Source organism: Leucoraja erinacea, unplaced genomic scaffold (assembly GCF_028641065.1).
Source record: "Leucoraja erinacea ecotype New England unplaced genomic scaffold, Leri_hhj_1 Leri_296S, whole genome shotgun sequence".
Taxonomy (NCBI): domain Eukaryota; kingdom Metazoa; phylum Chordata; class Chondrichthyes; order Rajiformes; family Rajidae; genus Leucoraja; species Leucoraja erinaceus.
Window position 1 is genome coordinate 64,078 of NW_026576197.1, and position 20,094 is coordinate 84,171.

General features: G+C 46.3%; 1 protein-coding gene across 1 annotated transcript in view; it reads right to left on the bottom strand.

The window, feature by feature from the left end:
• The window catches only part of LOC129693447 (uncharacterized), a 31,678-nt gene extending 11,954 nt beyond the window's left edge, over positions 1-19,724 (bottom strand). Inside the window, exons 1-4 of the mRNA XM_055630263.1 lie at positions 19,455-19,724; positions 18,314-18,439; positions 12,998-16,335; positions 11,533-11,797 (exon numbers count right to left, since the gene is read on the bottom strand). Coding sequence (XP_055486238.1) covers positions 11,533-11,797; positions 12,998-16,335; positions 18,314-18,401 — 3,691 coding nt within the window. The 5' untranslated portion in view covers positions 18,402-18,439; positions 19,455-19,724. The remainder of the gene's footprint in view (positions 1-11,532; positions 11,798-12,997; positions 16,336-18,313; positions 18,440-19,454) is intronic.
• Between the last annotated feature and the right edge of the window lie 370 nt (positions 19,725-20,094).

Here is a 20,094-nt window from a genome sequence, read left to right on the forward strand (position 1 = left end):
ATACATACATACATATACACAAACATATATGTATATATATATGCACACCCTGAACATTTTTGGCGTATTTCTTATATATGTGTCTGCATATTTGTTTTTACACACCCTGAAACACTCTTGACTCTTAACTTTTGAGTTGACTCTTGCACAAGTTTGTTCACCTGCAAATCTGACAGTGGAGAGCAGTCTGAACAATGCCACATATTTCTTTGAAACAAGGCTTCCTGTTTGTAAAACCACAGAGTAAAGGATGCGGCTGTTAGTCCAGCTCTGCAGAACAGGAAACTACAGATTGACAAGCATGAACAAGCAATTGTACATGAAGCAAATTATATGTGTGTACGTGAAGTGGGTCACAGATTTACTCGGACATCTTCTTGAAATGACCACTTCTCAGTGTCATCATTTGACCAATATTAGCGTATGTTTTGTCTTCCAAAACTAAACTTTATTTAGAATAAATAATACATACAAAATCAAAAACTATGGAAGAATCTCTGTAGGATGTCCAAGAGACCACCAGTGGCGCCGGGGAGATGGCCGCCCTGCCAACTAACAGTTTTTCCTTTCCTTTTCTTATTTTTTAGTTTGTTAAAAGTTTGTTTCAATGTTCTTCTGTTAGATTTACATGGAGGGAGGGGGGAGGGGATGGGGAGAACCTTTTTTTCAAGCTCTTACCTTCCCGGAGATGGGATCAATTTTCGGATCACAGTCTCCGGGCTCTGCAGCCTTCCATCAATGGAGCTAGAGGCCTCCTCGGAGTGTCGTGATCCCCAGCGCAGGGCGTGGAATTAACATCGGTGCTGATCCCTTCAGAGGTTGGTGGCGGCCGGTTCTCTGGATACTTTCAAGAGAGAACTATATAGGGCTCTTAAAAATAGCGGAGTCAGAGGATATGGGGAGAAGGCAGGAACGGGGTACAGATTGTGGATGATCAGCCATGATCACATTGAATGGTGGTGCTGGCTCGAAGGGCCGAATGGACTACTCCTGCACCTATTGTCTATTGTCTATTGAGTACACGACCTGGGCGTGGTGATAGTGGCAGCAATTAACATATCATTGTTAATGTGTGTGGAAATGTGTATAGAAGTGAGATGGACCGATTGACCAAATGGTGCCAACACAATAACCTGGCTCTCAACACCAGCAAAACCAAGGAACTAATTGTGGACTTCAGAAAGGGTAGGATGGGGACCCACAGTCCAGTTTATATCAACTGGTCGATGGTGGAAAGGTCAAGAGCTTCAAATTCCTGGGCGTGGATATCTCTGAAGATCTCTCCTGATGAGCACAATTACCACGGTCAGTACAGTATGTACAGAACAGCCCACTGAGTCCATGTGCAAGAGGTGCCAATTCTGTCGTCATTTCCCAGTCCCAACTGAAGCTGGACACAAAGAGCCCGTTGCAACCGCCGTCTGTACCCCTCTCCCCGCCCGGCCCTCTTCACCCCTCCTTCCCCGGGGGAGGGCACCTCCCGCAGCTGATCACGCGTTCACGGTAAGTAACACCCCACACGGTTCCTCTCACTGGGCCCTTTGTCCAGCATCCGCCGCCGTCACCATCCCCCTCCATCCCATCTCCGGTTCCCGATCCACGGGGCGAGCTTGGCGGCCTCCTCTCTCCCGGCGAGCCGGGCCAGCGGCTGGGATACAGCCGAGCCCCCGGGCTGCTGTGGGGCCTCCAATGGCCCTCTCCACCTGCACTGCTTCCCGCTGCGTTCAGTAGAACTATCTCGGAGACCGCGCTCAACGGCAACCTCTCCGGGATGGTTCTCGTTGCCGCGACAGTGAGCCAGGCCGGTTCTCAGGTACAGACCGTCGGGAAGCAACCTTCCGGTGGGACGGCGTGAAATGTGACGGACTATTATTATATTGGGAGAGGTCTGTGTGAGAGGAACGGGTGCAATGGGTGGTCATCAAGTCAGAAATGTTGGGAGCAGAATTCGGCCATTCAGCCCATCAAGTTAACTCCACCATTTAATCATGGCTGATCTATCTCTCCCTCCTAACCCCATTCTCCTCGTTATTCCCTATCCAGCCCTTTGAGAGTTGCTGGGTGTGATTGGGAAACTTACTGCAAACAGTGAGATGAAAATGGTGGAGTTCCCATGGGATGTGGACATTGTTACGTTTATGCAAGCCTTTTAAAGAGACGTTAATTAAATATGGAAGCAATTCTTTAGTATATTAATGGAGGAAAAGAACTCCATGGGGTGGCAAAACACTTTAACTCCCCTTTCCATTCCCACACTGACCTTTCTGTACTAGGCCTCCTCCACTGACAGAGTAAGGCCCAGCGCTAATTGGTGGAACAGCGCCTCATATTTCGCTTGGGCAGCTTTCACCCCAGTGGTATGAATATTGGACTTCTCCACTCCACCTGGGATGGAATGGAACCCATGTCCTTGGGGGAGCGTTTGCTAGTGCTGTCGGGGAGGATTTAAACTAATGTGGCAGGGGGATGGGGCAAGGGCAGAGAGGCAGAGGGATGTAAAACGAGGGTAAAAGCAATAGGTAGCAAGGTGAAAAGTAAAAGTGGCAGGCAGACAAATACAGGGCAAAAATCAAAAAGGGCCACTTTTCAACATAATTGTATAAGGGGTAAGAGTGTTGTAAAACCAAGCCTGAAGGCTTTGTGTCTCAATGCAAGGAGCATTCGTAATAAGGTGGATGAGTTAAATGTGCAGATAGTTATTAATGAATATGATATAGTTGGGATCACGGAGACATGGCTCCAGGGTGACCAAGGCTGGGAGCTAAACATCCAGGGATATTCAATATTCAGGAGGGATCGACAGAAAGGAAAAGGAGACGGGGTAGCGTTGCTGGTTAGAGAGGAGATTAACGCAATAGAAAGGAAGGATATTAGCTTGGAGGATGTGGAATCGATATGGGTAGAGCTGCAAAACACTAAGGGGCAAAAAACGCTAAAACTTTGCTAACGCTTGGAACTGAGTGAAATCCAGGTTAGCCGGGGAGTGGTGTTAGGTAAATTGAATGGATTAAAGGATGATAAATCCCCAGGGCCAGATACGTTGCATCCCAGAGTACTTAAGGAAGTAGCCGCAGAAATAGTGGATGCATTAGTGATAATTCCTCAAAACTCTTTAGATTCTGGAGTAGTTCCTGAGGACTGGATGGTAGCTAATGTAACCCCACTTTTTAAAAAGAGAGGGAGAGAGAAAACGGGGAATTACAGACCAGTTAGTCTAACATCGGTGGTGGGTAAAATTCTGGGGTCAGTTATTAAAGATGGGATAGCAGCACATTTGGAAAGTGGTGAATTCATTGGACAAAGTCAGCATGGATTTATGAAAGGTAAATCATGTCTGACGAATCTTATAGGATTTTTCGAGGATGTAACTAGTAGAGTGGATAAGGGAGAACCAGTGGATGTGTTATATCTGGTCTTTCAGAAGGCTTTCGACAAGGTCCCACATAAGAGATTAGTATACAAACTTAAAGCACACAGTATTGGTGGTTCAGTATTGATGTGGATAGAGAACTGGCTGGCAGACAGAAAGCAAAGAGTAGGAGTAAACGGGTTATTTTCACAATGCCAGGCAGTGACTAGTGGGGTACCGCAAGGCTCAGTGCTGGGACCCCAGCTATTTACAATATATATTAATGATCTGGATGAGTGAATTGAAAGCAACATCTCCAAGTTTACGGATGACATGAAGCTGGGGGGCAGTGTTAGCTCTGAGGAGGATGCTAGGAGGCTGCAAGGTGACTTGGATAGGTTGGGTGAGTGGGCAAATGCATGGCAGAATCAGTATAATGTGGATAAATGTGAGTTTATCCACTTTGGTGGCAAAAACAGGAAAGTAGACTATTATCTGAATGGTGGCCGATTAGGAAAAGGGGAGATGCAACGAGACCTGGGTGTCATGGTACACAAGTCATTGAAAATAGGAATGCAGGTGCAGCAGGCAGTGAAAAAAGCAAATGGTATGTTAGCATTCATAGCAAAAGGATTTGAGTATAAGAGCAGGGAGGTTCTCTTGCAGTTGTACAGTGTCTTGGTGAGACCACACTTGGAGTATTGCGTCCAGTTTTGGTCTCCTAATCTGAGGAAAAAACATTCTTGCCATAGAGGGAGTACAGAGAAGGTTCAGCAGACTGATTCCTGGGATGGCAGGACTTTCATATGAAGAAAGTCTGGATAGACTCGGCTTGTACACGCTAGAATTTAGAAGATTGTGGGGGGATCTTATAGAAACTTACAAAATTCTTAAGGGGTTGGACAGGCTAGATGCAGGAAGATTATTCCCGATGTAGGGGAAGTCCAGAACAAGGGGTCACAGTTTAAGGATAAGAGGGAAGTCTTTTAGGACCAAGATGAGAAAATCATTTTTTACACAGAGAGTGGTGAATCTGTGGAATTCTCTGCCACAGAAGATAGTTGAGGCCAGTTCATTGGCTATATTTAAGAGGGAGTTAGATGTGGCCCTTGTGGCTAAAGGGATCAGGGGGTATGGAGAGAAGGCAGGGATGGGATACTGAGTTGAATGATCAGCCATGATCATATTGAATGGCGGTGCAGGCTCGAAGGGCTGCCCCTATTTTCTATGTTTCTATGTTTAAAGTAACCATTGATTTCCCTCACTCTCCATCCACCCCCTTCCCAGTTGTCTTGCTGTCTCCGACTATATTTTATCTCTGTTTGCTTTGTTGTTACCTTCTCCCAACAAACAATGATCTATTCTATATGTTCCTTCATCTCTATTCCCTTTGTCCTGTTTTCACACCTTACACTTCCTTACCTATGTATCTCACTCTCCCCAGAAGAAGGGTCTCGACCCTGCGGTGTAATCTCCGTAGTTTACACCCCAGCAGTATGAACATTGACTTCTCCAATTTCAGGTAGTCCTCACTTTCTCCCTCTTTCCCCCTCCCCTTCCCAGCTCTCCCACAGCCCAAAGTCTCCGCCTCTTCCTTTCTTCTTCCCGACCCCCCACCCCACATCAGACTGAAGAAGAGTCTCGACCCGAAACATCACCTATTCGTTCTCTCCATAGATGCTGCCTCACCCGCTCAGTTTCTCCAGCATTTTTTGTCTACAATCGGTTTTTCCAGCATCTGCAGTTCCTTCTTAGTAAGTGTTCAGATCGTGTTATGCTGCACCCAGAAGTGCCATTGAAACGCAGCGTCTCAACTCGAAACATCGACCATTCTTCTGCTTCCACAGATGCTGCCTGACCCACAGAATTCTTCCAGCAGTTTAACCTTTGCTCTGGATTCCAGCATCTGCAGTCTCCACAGTCAGAGCCAGCTGCAGGTCCACACTCTGAAACCGCACCACACTGCCATCACTTGGTTAGATAGCAGTACTACAAGCAGGGTAGAACCAGTGGCCCAGAGAATAAAAAACGCACTCTCAATGTTGATAAATGCATCTCAAATAGGCCCAGACACATTAGCGTTGGCCATTATTCTGCATTCAGTGGACCAGAGTACTCTGTAAATACTATACTGTTTTGCCTGACTCTTCTGAGGACTTTTCTTTCTCTCACCTCTTTTGGCCTTGAACTGGAAGCAGAATATATGTGTGAGAGGGAACTGCAGATGCTGGTTTAAACCGAAGATGGACACAAAAAGCTGGAGTAGCTCAGTGGGACAGGCAGCATCTCTGGAGAGAAGGAATCAGTGACGTTTCGAGTCGAGACCCTTCTTCAGACTGGTTAGGGATTAGGGAAAAGAGAGATATAGACGGTGATGTGGAGAGGTGAGGAACAATGAATGAAAGATATGCAAAAAAGTAACGATGATAAAGGAAACTGGCCACTGGTGGCTGTTTGTTGAGTGAAAACGAGAAGCTGGTGCGGCTTGGGTGGGGGAGGGATGGAGAGAGAGAGGGAATGCCGGGGCTACCTGAAGTTAGAGAAATCAATATTCATACTACTGGGCTGTAAGCTGTCCAAGCGGAATATGAAATGCTGTTCGTCCAATTTACAATTAGCCTCACTCTGACAATGCAGGTGACCTAGGACAGAAAGGTCTGTGTAGCAACCAGGTCAGCTCCCGATGTAACTGTCATCAGGGCCCATACGCAGTCGGCCCGCCTTTACGCATCATGGATATAAGCGCACGCTTATTTTGCACAATTTCGTAGAGAAAACTACGTGGTGAACGCCAAAATGTACTAAACCGGAAGGTGCAAAAGTGAATTGTTGCTTCACTTGCAATGACTGCTTGGGTCCCCGGATTGTGGGGAAGGAAGAGGTTAAAAAGACAAATATTGTATCTCCTACAGCTGGATGAACGAACCACAAGGGGTGCAGTTGGTAGAAATGGAAGAGATACTGCCTGACCCACTAAATTACTCCAGCACTTTGTGTCTTTTTATGTAGACCAGCACCTGCAGTTCCTTCCTTCTACTCTATAAACTGTTAGTCATTGGAGTCGACCCTACCCTGTTCACCCAGATCATGGCTGCCTTTAATATCCAGGCGTTCCACATAATGCCTTTAATATCCAGAAGTTCCACAACGTCTACTTTGTGCTACATGTTTATTTACCCAGCCTTAAATTCAATGCTCTAACAATTTGCAATTGGCTCTGGTGAAAACCCAGGGGCTATCAAATTGGAGGTTTTGCTTTCTAATTTTGCCTTAAATTATTCTCAATCCCTCAGTGGAACACTCTTCCTGGCCTTTAGTGTTCACGTGGACATAACGAGTTGATTATTTCCTTCTTATTCCAAGTTCTTCTCTATCCCAGAAGAGTTTACCTTAAATAAAACACACAGAGCTGGAGTAACTCAGCGGGTCAGGCAGCCGGTCTGGAGAACATGGATGGGCAACGTTTGGGGTCAGCATTCTTCTATGGATGCTGCCTGACCCGTTGAGTTACTTCAGCACGTTGTGTTGTGCTCATGATTCCATCATCTGTCATTCCTTTTTTTTCCACATCGTGCAGTTGCTACCTGTCTCTGCTGCAGAGAGCAGCAGCGTCCGTTCCATCGATCATGCCACCCTCTGTCGCTACTGCATTACTCTTTTCACCCTGTACTTGAATGGTCGCATGTGTCATGGACAGTGTGCACACATTCTGTGTTATCCTCGCCCTTATCCACACATGAGTAAGAACCGGGTACCTGAGGGACGAGTATTCTCCAACGACCCTCTGCATCTCTCCACCTGGTTCTTTATCAGTAATATCATCATGACCCCCCACTGACCCTTTGCCCGTCTTTGAATCCTATTATCCCTGTTTTCACCTGCCTATTTCACAACACTGTTTCTTCTGGAGATTGTTATAACTGGCTGCTTAATTACAGCTATGTCCACCATAATGTCCATGTAACGTATTATTTTAGAGAAATCAAATGATTTATTTTGCTAGTGGATAGGAATCAACAACCAGACACTGGTATTGAGAGCGTCAAGCATTTTATTTCATTTTATGAATCATTTATTATTTGATTACTGAACATCTACAAAGTAAATCAGGGGAAGAGATTACTTGGTTCTGGAAGAAATGTGTAGTTCGGGTCTATACTACATCTTCTGTTTCCCGCTTTTGACTCCATCGGACACCTCTCCCATTGCCCCACTGTGTCACCTCTCCCATTGCCCCACTGTGTCACCTCTCCCATTGCCCCACTGTGTCACCTCTCCCATTGCCCCACTGTGTCACCTCTCCCATTGCCCCGCTGTGTGTCCTCTCTCCCATTGCCCCACTGTCACCTCTCCCATTGCCCCACTGTGTCACCTCTCCCATTGGCCCCACGGTATCACCTCTCCCATTGCCCCACTGTGTCACCTCTCCCATTGTCCCCACCCATTGGTATCACCTCTCCCATTGCCCCACTGTGTCACCTCTCCCATGTGCCCCACTGTATCACCTCTCCCATTGCCCCACTGTGTCACCTCTCCCATTGCCCCACTGTGTCACCTCTCCCATTGCCCCACTGTGTCACCTCTCCCATTGCCCCACTGTGTCACCTCTCCCATTGCCCCACTGTGTCACCTCTCCCATTGCCCCACTGTGTCACCTATCTGCCTCCTTAGTGAGCCCTAACCCTCTTGTCGACTCTCTCCATCATCTTTCCCCCTCACCAACACCTCCCTCTTTCCCTAATGTTGCCCCCATGCTCTGACGCCTGTGGTTTCGAGGTCTTTTTCTCATTATTTTTCTCTCTGACACATTTCCCTCTATTCCTCCTCTGTCTAACCGCTTACCCTTCTACATTTCACCTTCAATATGTCTCCTCTATTATCACTCTTTCTGTTTCCGTCCCATCGTCACTTTTCCCTTACTGCTATTCTTTGATTGATACAGTCACTTTGTGCTGCCTCCCAGTTTTCAGATATCCTGATCAATACTCGACAGGGTGTGTTCATTCATCTTCATTTATCTCTTCCCATTAGCCTACTCCTTTCTCCCAGAGCAAGAACCTGATTTCCCAAAAAATCATCAAAGTTTGCACACACGGTTCATTAATCAAACCCAGCGCATCTACAATTCTTCATTAAAAAGCTTATTTGCAACAAGCCACCTATTGATTACAATGCAATGTCTACCAGGTATACATGCCCGAATATGCAGTAGCAACAACATCATATAATAGGATCAATGGTCAATTGTACATTCACACATTATGTTTGAAAGGATAATGAGTCGAACAATAACTGCTGGAGTTACTCAGCAGGTCAAGCAGCATCTACACGGATAGGTGACGTTTCATAATAGGAGGGGCAAAGCTGGTGAAGGAATGGAGCGGGACAAAGTCTTTCAAGTGTCCCCCCCCCACTCTCCCCAACGACATTGCTTTTAAGAAGGGAGCTGAACTGAAATGTCGTCTCCGTGTTTTCCTGAGATGCTGCCTGACCCGCTGAATTACTCGGGCACTTTGGACCTAAACAGATTCCAGCATCTGCAGTTCTTTGTGCCTTCCAAGAGATTAATGTTTGTTTCAGATGTTGTACCTCTTTTTTCATACTATCAATGTTAGACATTTATCCTATTGCTATTGGAAGACAAAAGTTATCAAGAAATGAACAAAAGAGAGAAGATGGAATAAAAAATGAGAATTAGACGTTTAGAGCAATAAGTGAAAAATGCTGACAAAACAAATAGCACAAAGTATCACTGGCAGACATGATTAAGAATGAGACCTAAGTATTGTATGTGTACACAGCGAAACGATAGGACCAAGTGGGTACCAATCTCTCTGTGTACACATAGCATGTAGATGAAGTCTGAAATGTATACTTCTGCTCTGTATTCACTGAAGAGAACGACATTGCAGTTGGTGAATCTTAGAACATGTTATCATTGAGAAAGAAATGTTAGATATCTTGGAGGGATGGAAGATGGATATACCCAAAGCTGCTGTGAGAGGAAGGGGGTGAGATTGCTTTGAGCCGTGTAGGGATTCCTGCTGTTCATTGTCTATGAGTAAAGTGCAAGAAGGCTGGTGTGGAAATGTGTTCTCTTTACTCAAGGAGTCAGTGGGAATAAACCAGGTAATTACAGCACCGAATCTACTATCAGTCACAGTGGAGAAGAAAAGCTGTGGAACAGGGTTGATGTGCTCTTGCACAGACAGAATAACTTTGTTAAGAAGAGATCCTATTTGATCAATCTGGTTATTATTTTAGAAGAGGCAATAAAATGTATTGGCGAGGGCATTGAGGGTATTGTAGTCTTTGGCAGGGTATATAAGGGAAAATTGTCACAGATGTTTGAGCTCATAGGATCTAGAGGAAATTGGATCCACAATGGGCTTGGCAGTAACAGTCAGAACCTGATATGGGGGATATAGTTTTATGATCAGATGACCATGACCAATTTGTGCCACAGGATGGTGATGGGGTCTGACTGTTGAAAAGATGAATGATTTTTATCTCAATGCACGTCTGATTAGTAAGTTCATGGTTTCAAGGTGAGTTATTGTCACATGTTCCAGCTGCTACGGTCAGGCAAACGCCTCCGTTGCCATGCGGTGAGAACGGAGAGGTTGAGAAGGAGTTTCTTCCCAGAGGCAATTCGGACTGTAAACGCCTATCTCACCAGGGAATAACTCTACAGAACGTTTTTCCTTCTATTATTTATTATGTACAAGAATATGTGTTTTATGATTGTGTTTATAATTTGTTTGGTTGTTTTGTTGTTTGTCTTTTGCACAAAAAATCCGCGAGCATTGCCACTTTCATTTCACTGCACATCTCGTACGTGTATGTGACAAATAAACTTGACTTGACTTGACTTGATGTACAAATTAAGGTCCAGTGAAATTCTATTTACCATACAGCCATACTAAAAGAAAGCAACAATACACACAACTATGTAAAAGGTTAGATAAACATTCACCACAGCGGATTTCCCAAATTCGTCACTGTGATGGAAGGCAATAAAGTCTAATCTTCTTCCTCTAAAGTTATTCTCCCGCTGTCGGGGCAGTCGAACCATCCGCGGTCGGGGCGGTCGAAGCTCCCATGTCGGGGCGGTCGAAGCTGCTGCGGCTTGGAGCTCCCGAAGTCGGTCTCTAGCCAGAGACCGCGAGCTCCATGATGTTAAAGTCCGCAGGCTCCCCCGTTTGGAGCTCCAAAGTCTATCCCCGATAGGGATGTCGAGCTCCGTGATGGTATGTCCGCAGGCACCCGCGCGGTTGGAGCTCCCTATCGATCTCCACCAAAGGCCGCCAACTCCTCGATGTTAGGCCGCAGTGCGGACGGAGATACGATACGGAAATAAATGCATCTCTGTCGAAGTAAGAGATGAAAAAAAGTTTCCCCCAAACCCGCCCCATCCCCCAAATAAAACAAGCTAAAGAACACAAAAACATACATTTAACACATACTATTAAACAGCAAAGAAGGAAGGGACAGACAGACTGTTGGCGAGGGAAGCATTGCTGGTCCCACCCAGTGGAGATTTAAGATGACATGCAAATTGATATCAGTCATGATCAGTCTAGTCTTAGACTATTTGATATATTATTCATTTGGTGAGATGGACAGGGGGATGGCAGGTGGAGTCACTGCCGATATGAGTAAAGTGATCTGATTTGGGAGGACTAACAGGCCAGAAATGTATAAAGTGCCATCGGGACTAGGAGGAACTCCATCCCGATAGGCTGGAGATACAGGCTAGGCATATGCCACAGCAGGGCAGGAAGGAATCAATGTGGTGACTCGTTCCTGTTTCCAGCTGGGACACAGAAACTCTGCCTCAGTTGCTGGCAAATCGTTGGGGAGGGTGTGCATCAGGCAGTGGGGAAATAAGCTTGTATCCTGTCCCTGAGTGTAAGAGGGACTCTGAGTATGTACACAAGGGGGCTCAGATATCCTTCCCCATCCTTCCACGTTACCCATGACCTGAATTTCACAGATGCTTTTATCCCCGGTCCCGAAGGTAGAACAAGATCTCGGTAATATAATCATCATGGAACCGGAAGCTCACGTCAAGTTGAAGTTGGACTCAAAACACAAGAAAGGATGTGGTGCAATCTGGGATAGCCACAGCACGGGAGAAGGCCATTCAGTCCATCGTGTCTGTGGAAGGCAGTCTAGCTCACCCAACAAATATTTGCCTTTAACCAGGTCCCCAGGTCCCTGTAAACAACACCATGGAATCTGCTCTGGATCACATTCCAATGACGGCGATACTGAGCAGCTGCCTCCCAGCTCTACACTGATGTCTGGTGCCTTAAGGCCACTCTTGCAGATGATATTGGGTGCTGTTGGAGGCATCTGGTTAGCTCTGTCCTGAGGCTGGTTCTTCATAGAGAAGGTCCTTCGTCCATCTGGTGACGGTGCCCAGGACATGGAAGGTGATGATCCCTGAGTATCAACACATGGAGTGTGAAGGAAGGAGTTCTCTGGTGTGCTGCTCCACATTAATAGTCCTTCTCAGGCTCTTGATGGGCCCCACTTCTCAACGGGCCCGGGAATAGACAATAGACAATAGGTGCAGAAGTAGGCCATTCGGCCCTTCGAACCAGCATCGCATTCAATGTGATCATGGCTGATCATCCCCAATTAATATCAAGTTCCTGCCTTCTCCCCCTATCCCCTGACTCCGCTATCTTTAAGAGCCCTATCTAGCTCTCTCTTGAACATCCAGAGAACCTGCCTCCACTGAGGCAGAGAATTCCACAGACTCACCACTCTCTGTGAGAAAAAGTGTTTCCTCGTCTACGTTCTAAATGGCCTACCCCTTATTCTGAAACTGTGGCCCCTTGTTCTGGACTCCCACAACACCAGGAACTTGTTTCCTGCCTCTAGTGTGTCCAAACCCTTAACAATCTTATAAGTTTCAATGAGATACCCTCTCATCCTTCTAATCTCCAGAGTGTACAAGCCCAGCTGCTCCATTCTCTCAGCATATGACAGTCCCGCCATCCCGGGAATTAACCTTGTAAACCTACGCTGCACCCCCTCAATAGCACGAATGAGTGACCAGGGAGAGACACAGATCTGGCAGAAAGCTTCCCCTCCTCCGGCACCGGGTGTAAAATGTGCCGGCTGATCTCACGGACAGAATGGGGTTTGGGAAGAAGGTTAGGAACTGGTGCTGGGGATTGCTTGTCTCGTGAATAAATGGGCGCCGTGATTTAGGTGAGCTTTCCGTGCGGGAACATGGACGTGGAACGGGAACAGTTGTGGATAGATTCTTCAGGCTCTCCTGAAGTACTGACGTGGTACTTGGATGAGAAGCTACTCCAGGTAGCTCCTGGTAGTGGCAAACCACGGGCGAGGGGGTTGGCAACTAGCGGGTGAGGGTGGGGCAGCATTCAGGAAGCAAGGTGTGGTGTGAAAGGCTGTGGGAAGGTGAGGCAGGAGAAGGAGGGGGAATTAGAAAAATGGATTATTTCTGGGCTGAGTGAAACATTTGCTCCCTCTATTGGGAACAGTTGGAATGGTTATCATCTACTTATTGAGAGTGAACCAATTTATCATATTAGAAACATTTGCAGCACGTTTCGCAACCATTGGACCTCCCTTTCACCTCCCTGGTAACAGATTCTAATTATTTTCTACCTTTTGTATTAACTCTGCCCATTCCTTTATTTCTCTCAGTGTCTGAAATTGCTCCATGAACCTGGGCTTCGCCTCTTCTGTCTCAGACTGAATCATGAGGTCAATGTAATCTGGGGTGTATAATGGGTTTGTGCTCAGAGCTATTTCTTCAAGTCGTCTAATGCTGCCGGATAATTGATCAGCCAGCAGCAGAACTGTGTTCTCCACCTCATCAATCTCCCGCTCAAGTGATTCCATAACATTCTGCTGGGTCATCTTTGCATCCAGCTCGGTCTGGTGTTGGTTCAGAACTTGTTGTGTTATCCTGAGTTCTTCCCTTTTGGCGAGAACAACTCGGATCTGAATCTGCAACCCCTCCACTGTAACTTCAAACTGCTTACGTTCCTTCAGAACCTCTCTCGTTAAACTCAAACTTTTGGTTTCCATTGTGTTCAGAGCTGTGAAGAATTTCTTCATACTGTTTGCTCCCATCTTCCAAAACATTGCATCAAAGTTATCATCGTTCCCTCCCCCTATGCCGCTGTCATGGGATCTGCACTCGTAGCCATAGTTTACAGAGGTTGGACGCTGGGCAAAAATGGCTGAATTGTTAAACTTGAAGTGTACTGGCAGACCCGCTGTGTCTTTGGGACACGGTACCTCAGCTGATTGCAGGATATCCAGGACGGGGGGAGGCTGTCCGTCTGCGAACGTCACCATAATATGAATGTTTTCTGCAATATCTTTGCCGAACATAGAAAGAATCGAATCAAAGACATATTTCTGTGTGTAAGTGAGGCGAGCCAGGGAGGCTTGAACAACAAAACACACTGCGTCAATCTGATCAACACCCTGTGGAGAAGAGAAGAACTCGCGGATTTGCTCAGTGATCTGTTGATCCCGGCTGATGCCCCTGGTACAGAATCCTGGCGTGTCAATGATCGTCAGAGAGTAATCAATGTTAAATCCTACCTGATGGTGGAGCATGTAGGCAGTGATGGAGGATGTCTGACTCTCAGCCTGGGATTTTCCTGTCTCTTCCTGTATTAACATGTATCTGAAGTTGTCTCCCCATTCCACGCCCAAGATGTAGTTGATCATCCCATTGATGAGGGTTGTCTTTCCTGTGCCAGTTGCTCCCAGAACCATAATTGTCTTCATTGTGTAGCTTGAGGTGGGTTTTCCGAAGGAGCATTTCACAAGCTGTTTGCTTTTATCAGCTACCTCCTCCTGTAGTTTGAGCTTGTAAATGGAAGGGTTTCCTTTGGATATTAATTGTGTGTCTGTGCGATGTTTCCGGGTTATTGTGATTGGTGTGTTTCCTATTTTTATTGAAACCTCCTCACTTGCTTCACTAGACCCTGTTTCTCCACAGTCAGCAGACACTCGGACTCGGTAGACGGCCGTGGGTTTTAGTCCCTCTAAACGAAAGTGACATTGTCCGCCTGTTGTCTTAACTTCCTCCCATAATCCATCGTTCATGTTGAAATTAACTGACGGTTCTTCTCTATATTCAATTCTGTACCAAAATATATTAACATCAGCTCCAATCTGACCTGGTCTGTCCCAGTGCAGTGTTGGGCTGGATGAACAATCCTGGAAGACTGGTTTACCAGGTGGACTTGCTGGTCGGGTGATGTCCCTGTAGCTCTCACTGGCCTTGCTGACCCCTACCTTGGTCACTGCTCTGTATCGGAAGTGATACTCCTGGTGTGGCTCTAACCCAGGTATTGTGAAGGAGTGGCATTGATCAGGTGTATCCAGAATTGTCCATTCTTCCTGCTGGCTACCTCGGTACTCTACCTTGTAGCCCACAATCTCACCGGCACCAAATGTTGGTGGCTGTAACTGCAGAGTCACACTGTCATGTGTCGTTCTACTAGACGTGGGTATCTCGGGCTGTGACGGAGGAACAAAGCACCGGTTCTCCAGACATCCTCCATCATACAGGTAAATTGACGCTCCTATGTTGCTGTCATCCCGCACAGATACAACAGCAAATTTTATTTTCCCATCTGCTATATTGGCGGTGGCAAATTCCAGGAATGATCTTGATAGCTCCCTCATCTTCCGGGACACAGATGACAAGTTAAGCCAGGAGTCACTTTGTCGTTGTGTACAGGCTCCATCAGCAGGAGGTTGTGTCTCCATTTTCTGAGCTGTGAGAGATTGGAGGTAGTTGTTTGCCTCTGACAGGTAGAGATCCTCATGATGTAATGTTGTAAATGTAAAGCAGACCACGTAAACTGTTGCTAAATCCATAAACATTTCATGTATCTCAATCTGTGATTTCACAACTGGTATGTCTTTCAATATTCTGAGGTAAAGTTGCACAACCCTCATCTCCCGTGCCTTGTCATCCAGCCATGTGGTCAGTGCCTGGTCATTGAATGGTGACTGCTCCCTGTTCTTCAGTATGTCCGCCAGCAACACTTCCTCCTTCCCACCGCCCCGAATGGACGGTAAAACTTTACATAAAGTCCCCTGGAAAACTAATTTGTACTCCAGACACATCTTTTGGAATCGATGTATAATATTTATAATCTCGGGAAACTGATCTGCGACACTGTCTTTCATCAGATCATTGCACCTCATCACGGCCTCATTGAGCTGTTCTAGGACATCCTGGCAGCGATTGACCAGTCCCACGCTGATCTCCCTCACCAGCTGGGCAGCTTTTGAGTCAAGTTTATTGAGAGGATAGAGCCAGACTGTGATGGGCACTGAATGCTCTCCATCTGGACCCAGGAGGTTTGGAAGTGTTGCGTAGATATTGATGGCTTCTTTGAATGTGGTGGGATTGTTCTTCAGTGAGAAATCCCCATGAAATTTGCAGCTAAATTCCTCGGCATGTGACTTTTGTTCTTCTGTCATTTCTAGGGAGGCCTCGCCCTCAATCGCAATCTGAGGAAGAAGTTTAATCGTTGCCTCCATGTTACCCTGAATATCCTGCATCTTCTCTGCTGATGAAGCCATTTGATCAAACACAAAGAAGGCCTGGGCCCCATACAGCACTGCTGTAATGACATGGGTGGCTGAGCCCTCATCAAACACACTCGGGTAGGTAATATTCTGTCTCCCTAAGTGACTCATCGTCAGTTGTTCAAACCTGGTTGTTGCTTTGTACTGAAGGGTAACTCGTGCTTGTTGCTTTGATTCCTTCGTGTTGCTGAGATATTTTGCCGACCCTTTCACCTTCACTAACCCACCCAGGAAACTCGCCTTCAGTGATGCTGACACATTGAGGACAGCGGATTTGCTTTCCATGGAGTCTGATGCAATGATGTGAAACTCAGTGCTGGGCTGGTCACGACGATCAAGGTTGCTCTGCAGCGTCTGTAAATCCCACAATGTGACGCCTACAGAATAAAACAACAATCAAAACTAAAAATGAGGGAAATTGTGCAAATTAATCAAAGTGAGTAATGCTTATTCGTTTTTTTTCTCATTGGATAGATTCTCTGCATTAACTCCTACATTAACTTTTTGCAGCCATCTTATCAATACCACCAAACTGATCAAAAAGGCGCAGCAGCGCCTCTACTTTCTGAGGAGGCTCAAGAAAGTTCACCTGTCCCCCCAGATCCTGTCCAACATCTCCCGCTGTACCATTGAAAGCATCCTGACCACTTGCTTCACGGTATAGTACAGCAGCTGCACCACAGCTGACAGGAAGGCACTGCAACGGTTGGTGAAAACCGCTCAGCACATCATCGGTGCCCCACTCCCTGCCATGGATGACCTTCCACCGCCAACGGTGTCTGAGACGGGCCGGGAAAATCATTAAGGACCCCTCACACCCTAACCATGGACTATTTGCCCTGCTCCCATCAGGGAGGCGGTACAGGAGCCTCAGGTCTCCTACAAGCAGGCTGAGGAACAGCTTCTTCCAAAATACCATTACCCTGCTGAACTCACATAGCTTTTATACTCTTTTATCTGTATATATTTATTTGCCTATGTACTAGTTTAATTCATCCACATTGTACATATTGTTTTAACCAGTATTTTTACTACTTTGCACTCTGATTAGATGCTAAACTGCATTTCGTTTTACCTGTACTCGTATTTGTGCAATGACTATAAAGTTGAATCTAATCTAATCTAATCTAAGGTGAGTTATTCCCCTTTTCATTTCTATCCCGCTCACACTTTCTCTGCGACTAAATTGTTTCCCCTCGTTCTTAAATGTGACGAGGATTTTCTGATCTGGAACATTTCCGGATTCTCTCTTGTAAGATGCTGCCTGATCCACTGAGGCTGACACCTCGTGTGTGATCTCTGTCTGGGACGCCGTTGCCTCCTCCCTGATCTCCCAGTGCCATCACCGATACATCAACTGGCCTATCGAGCCACCTACTTTAATGCACATCATGTCATTCTTCTCACGATAACATGGCTCGGTTTTCACTTTCAGGAGAACTGATTATCCCAGCAATATGCTTCTCATTGGTGAATACGGCTGAGAGGGTTGAATTTCAGACCTCTAATGTTTGTTTTAACCCTATGATGGTATTTGTTGTAATAGCCACTATTATTAACCTAATTATCCAACCGCATTCAACCGAACATTCTTTGGGATTGTCATTAACCTTGTCTCCTTTGTAAACCCTCACCAACTTTGCGTTTTCAAGTTCACCTCTCACTACCTTTTAGACGCTCTGGAGGGAAATTCTCCGTCACTCTTGTTGAAGGTGTCAAACACTATTACATACTTTCCTATTTTCAACCTTCATTATTCCTTGATATCCAGCGTATTTTGGAATTGCTGTATCTACATTTCCCCGTCATGGGAACAGTTTGGCCCTGAATGACTCCCACTGGGACTATAGTGCTAACCAGCCCAATGCCTCCCTACAGCTCAGGCCCTCGTGTCGTGGCAACGTCTTTGGCAATCTCCGCTGCCCTCTTTCCAACTTCATGGTACAATTCCTGTGGCACAGTGACCAACATTGAACACAGTATTCCAAATGTGGCCTCGGCAATATCTTGTATAACTGTAACACGATGCCCCAACATCCTTACACTACTGATGCAAGCCAATGTACCAAAAGCCTTTCAGGTATCTATGTACATGTACTCCTAGAGTCCTGTGTACTACAACACTCCCAAAGGCCGTACCATTCACTGTGAAGTTCCTGCCTTGGAATGCAGCAACTCGTAATAATGTTGAAATGTTCCTTATTGCAGTTCAGGGACTTAAATTACCAATCATCTTTATCCTACCGCAAGAATGCACTGAATTTATCAGAGTTGTAGTTATTATGGTCAAATAGGTAACCTAAACGTATGGCACCACATTAACCATCACTGATTCGTCTGGTGACATTCCAGTACCTGGGATCAGAGCGTCTGAACGGCAGTCGTACAGCATTCCCAACTGGAAAGGCCGGCCCAGAGCGGCCAGTTGCAAGTTTGCACTCATCACTGCACCGGGATTGGAGACACAGGAACGCCAGTGACCTGAAACAGAGAGTGGAATGAAAAAAATGTGCAATATCAGAGAGAGCCCAGAATCAGTGAAACTCTGATAATTTAGTATCGACACCCTTTTTAGTTAATTAAATCCCCTCCAAATATTTGGTGAGGCCGCATTCGGAATATTGTGTGCGGTTCTGCCCCCCCCCCCCCCCCCCCCATTACGGGAATGATGTGAAGGCTTTAGAGGGTACAAAGGAGGTTTCCAGAATGATGCATAGATCAGGAGTTATTAGATACAGGGAGAGGTGGAACGGAGTAGGATTGTTATCTTTGGAACGCCGGAGGTTCCGGGGAGACGGGGTATAATTTAGCACCACGTTTGTTTTCTACATATGGTGTAGAATTCTGAAGAGTGTAAAATTATGTAAATAAAGGTAAAACACTCGCCCACCAATGTCTGCAAGATTCAATCTCTTGTAACTCTACACCACCGCAGCTCTGGGCTCCCAGATACATCAGCTCAAGTAAATCAATGCCGACACATCCAGCAACTTGTTCTGTGAAGCGATAAGAGTAGATACCAAGGCAGGGGTGTGTTCTATCCGGAAACGTATTTCGATGGCGAAAACAACATGAAACATGTTGCAACATGTATCCTCAGGTATCCCAGCCCTGCTGTTCACAGCTGTAAAAAGCAAACGCCTGCAGTCCCCGTTGTATCTGGTTGTGTGGAGATATGTTCAGCCAGTTATATTGCCAAATTCTGATCATGTTGTCACAACGCGGAGTTACTGCGCACTGAGTGGAAGGAACATGGTCAGTGCTGTGGTGGCGGCGAATCCCTCCATTCAGCAGTTAAATTCCAACATGCACAGAGCTGGATACACACACGCATGACATAGATAGCCCCGTAAATGCGCAGAACACAAAGTGCTGAAGGAACAGGGAGCAGAACATGAACAGATGACGTACAGAGTTTCCCCAGGGATATTATTTACAAGAATCCCGCAGATTTATTTTTATGTGTTTCTCGGGAACACGCATCTGATTCACTCACCGGTCGAGGAAGCGTCCGTCTGCGGCTGTAGTGGGATTGCAGCGTTGACGATGGGATGAACGGTCTCGCTGGGAGCCCCCTCCTGCACTGTCAGCGCTGAAGTCAGACGCTGACCCTCACCGGACTGACACAAGCACCGCGCCGGGAGCTCTGATGTGCCGCCGCCTTGAACAAATCCCAGAGTCGACTCCAATGCCAGCGGTGATATCTGTGGGGGGACGATATTCTGAACCTGTTCAAGTGCTGCCGCGGGTTCCTCTCCGGAAACTGGACTGCAATGCAGAAGTTAGTTTCAGTCTTACTGACTGGAGAGACCGAGGAACTACTCACGGCGCATCAAGCCACAAACGGCGACAAACAATGCCATAAGGTGGTAGAAGCAGAATTAGGCCATTCGGCCGATCACAATCTCCGCCATTCAATCATGGCTGGTCTATCTCTCCCTCCTAACCCAATTCCCAGGACATTGGTACTAATTAAGAATCTATATATTTCTGCCTATAAAATATACATGGACTTGGCGTCCACAACTTTCTGTGGCATTGATTTCCACAGTTTCACCACCCTCAGACTAAATACATTCTTAGGCTATAATTTTGTGGCTATAACCTCACGTCCTAGAATGTCCCACCAGCGGAAA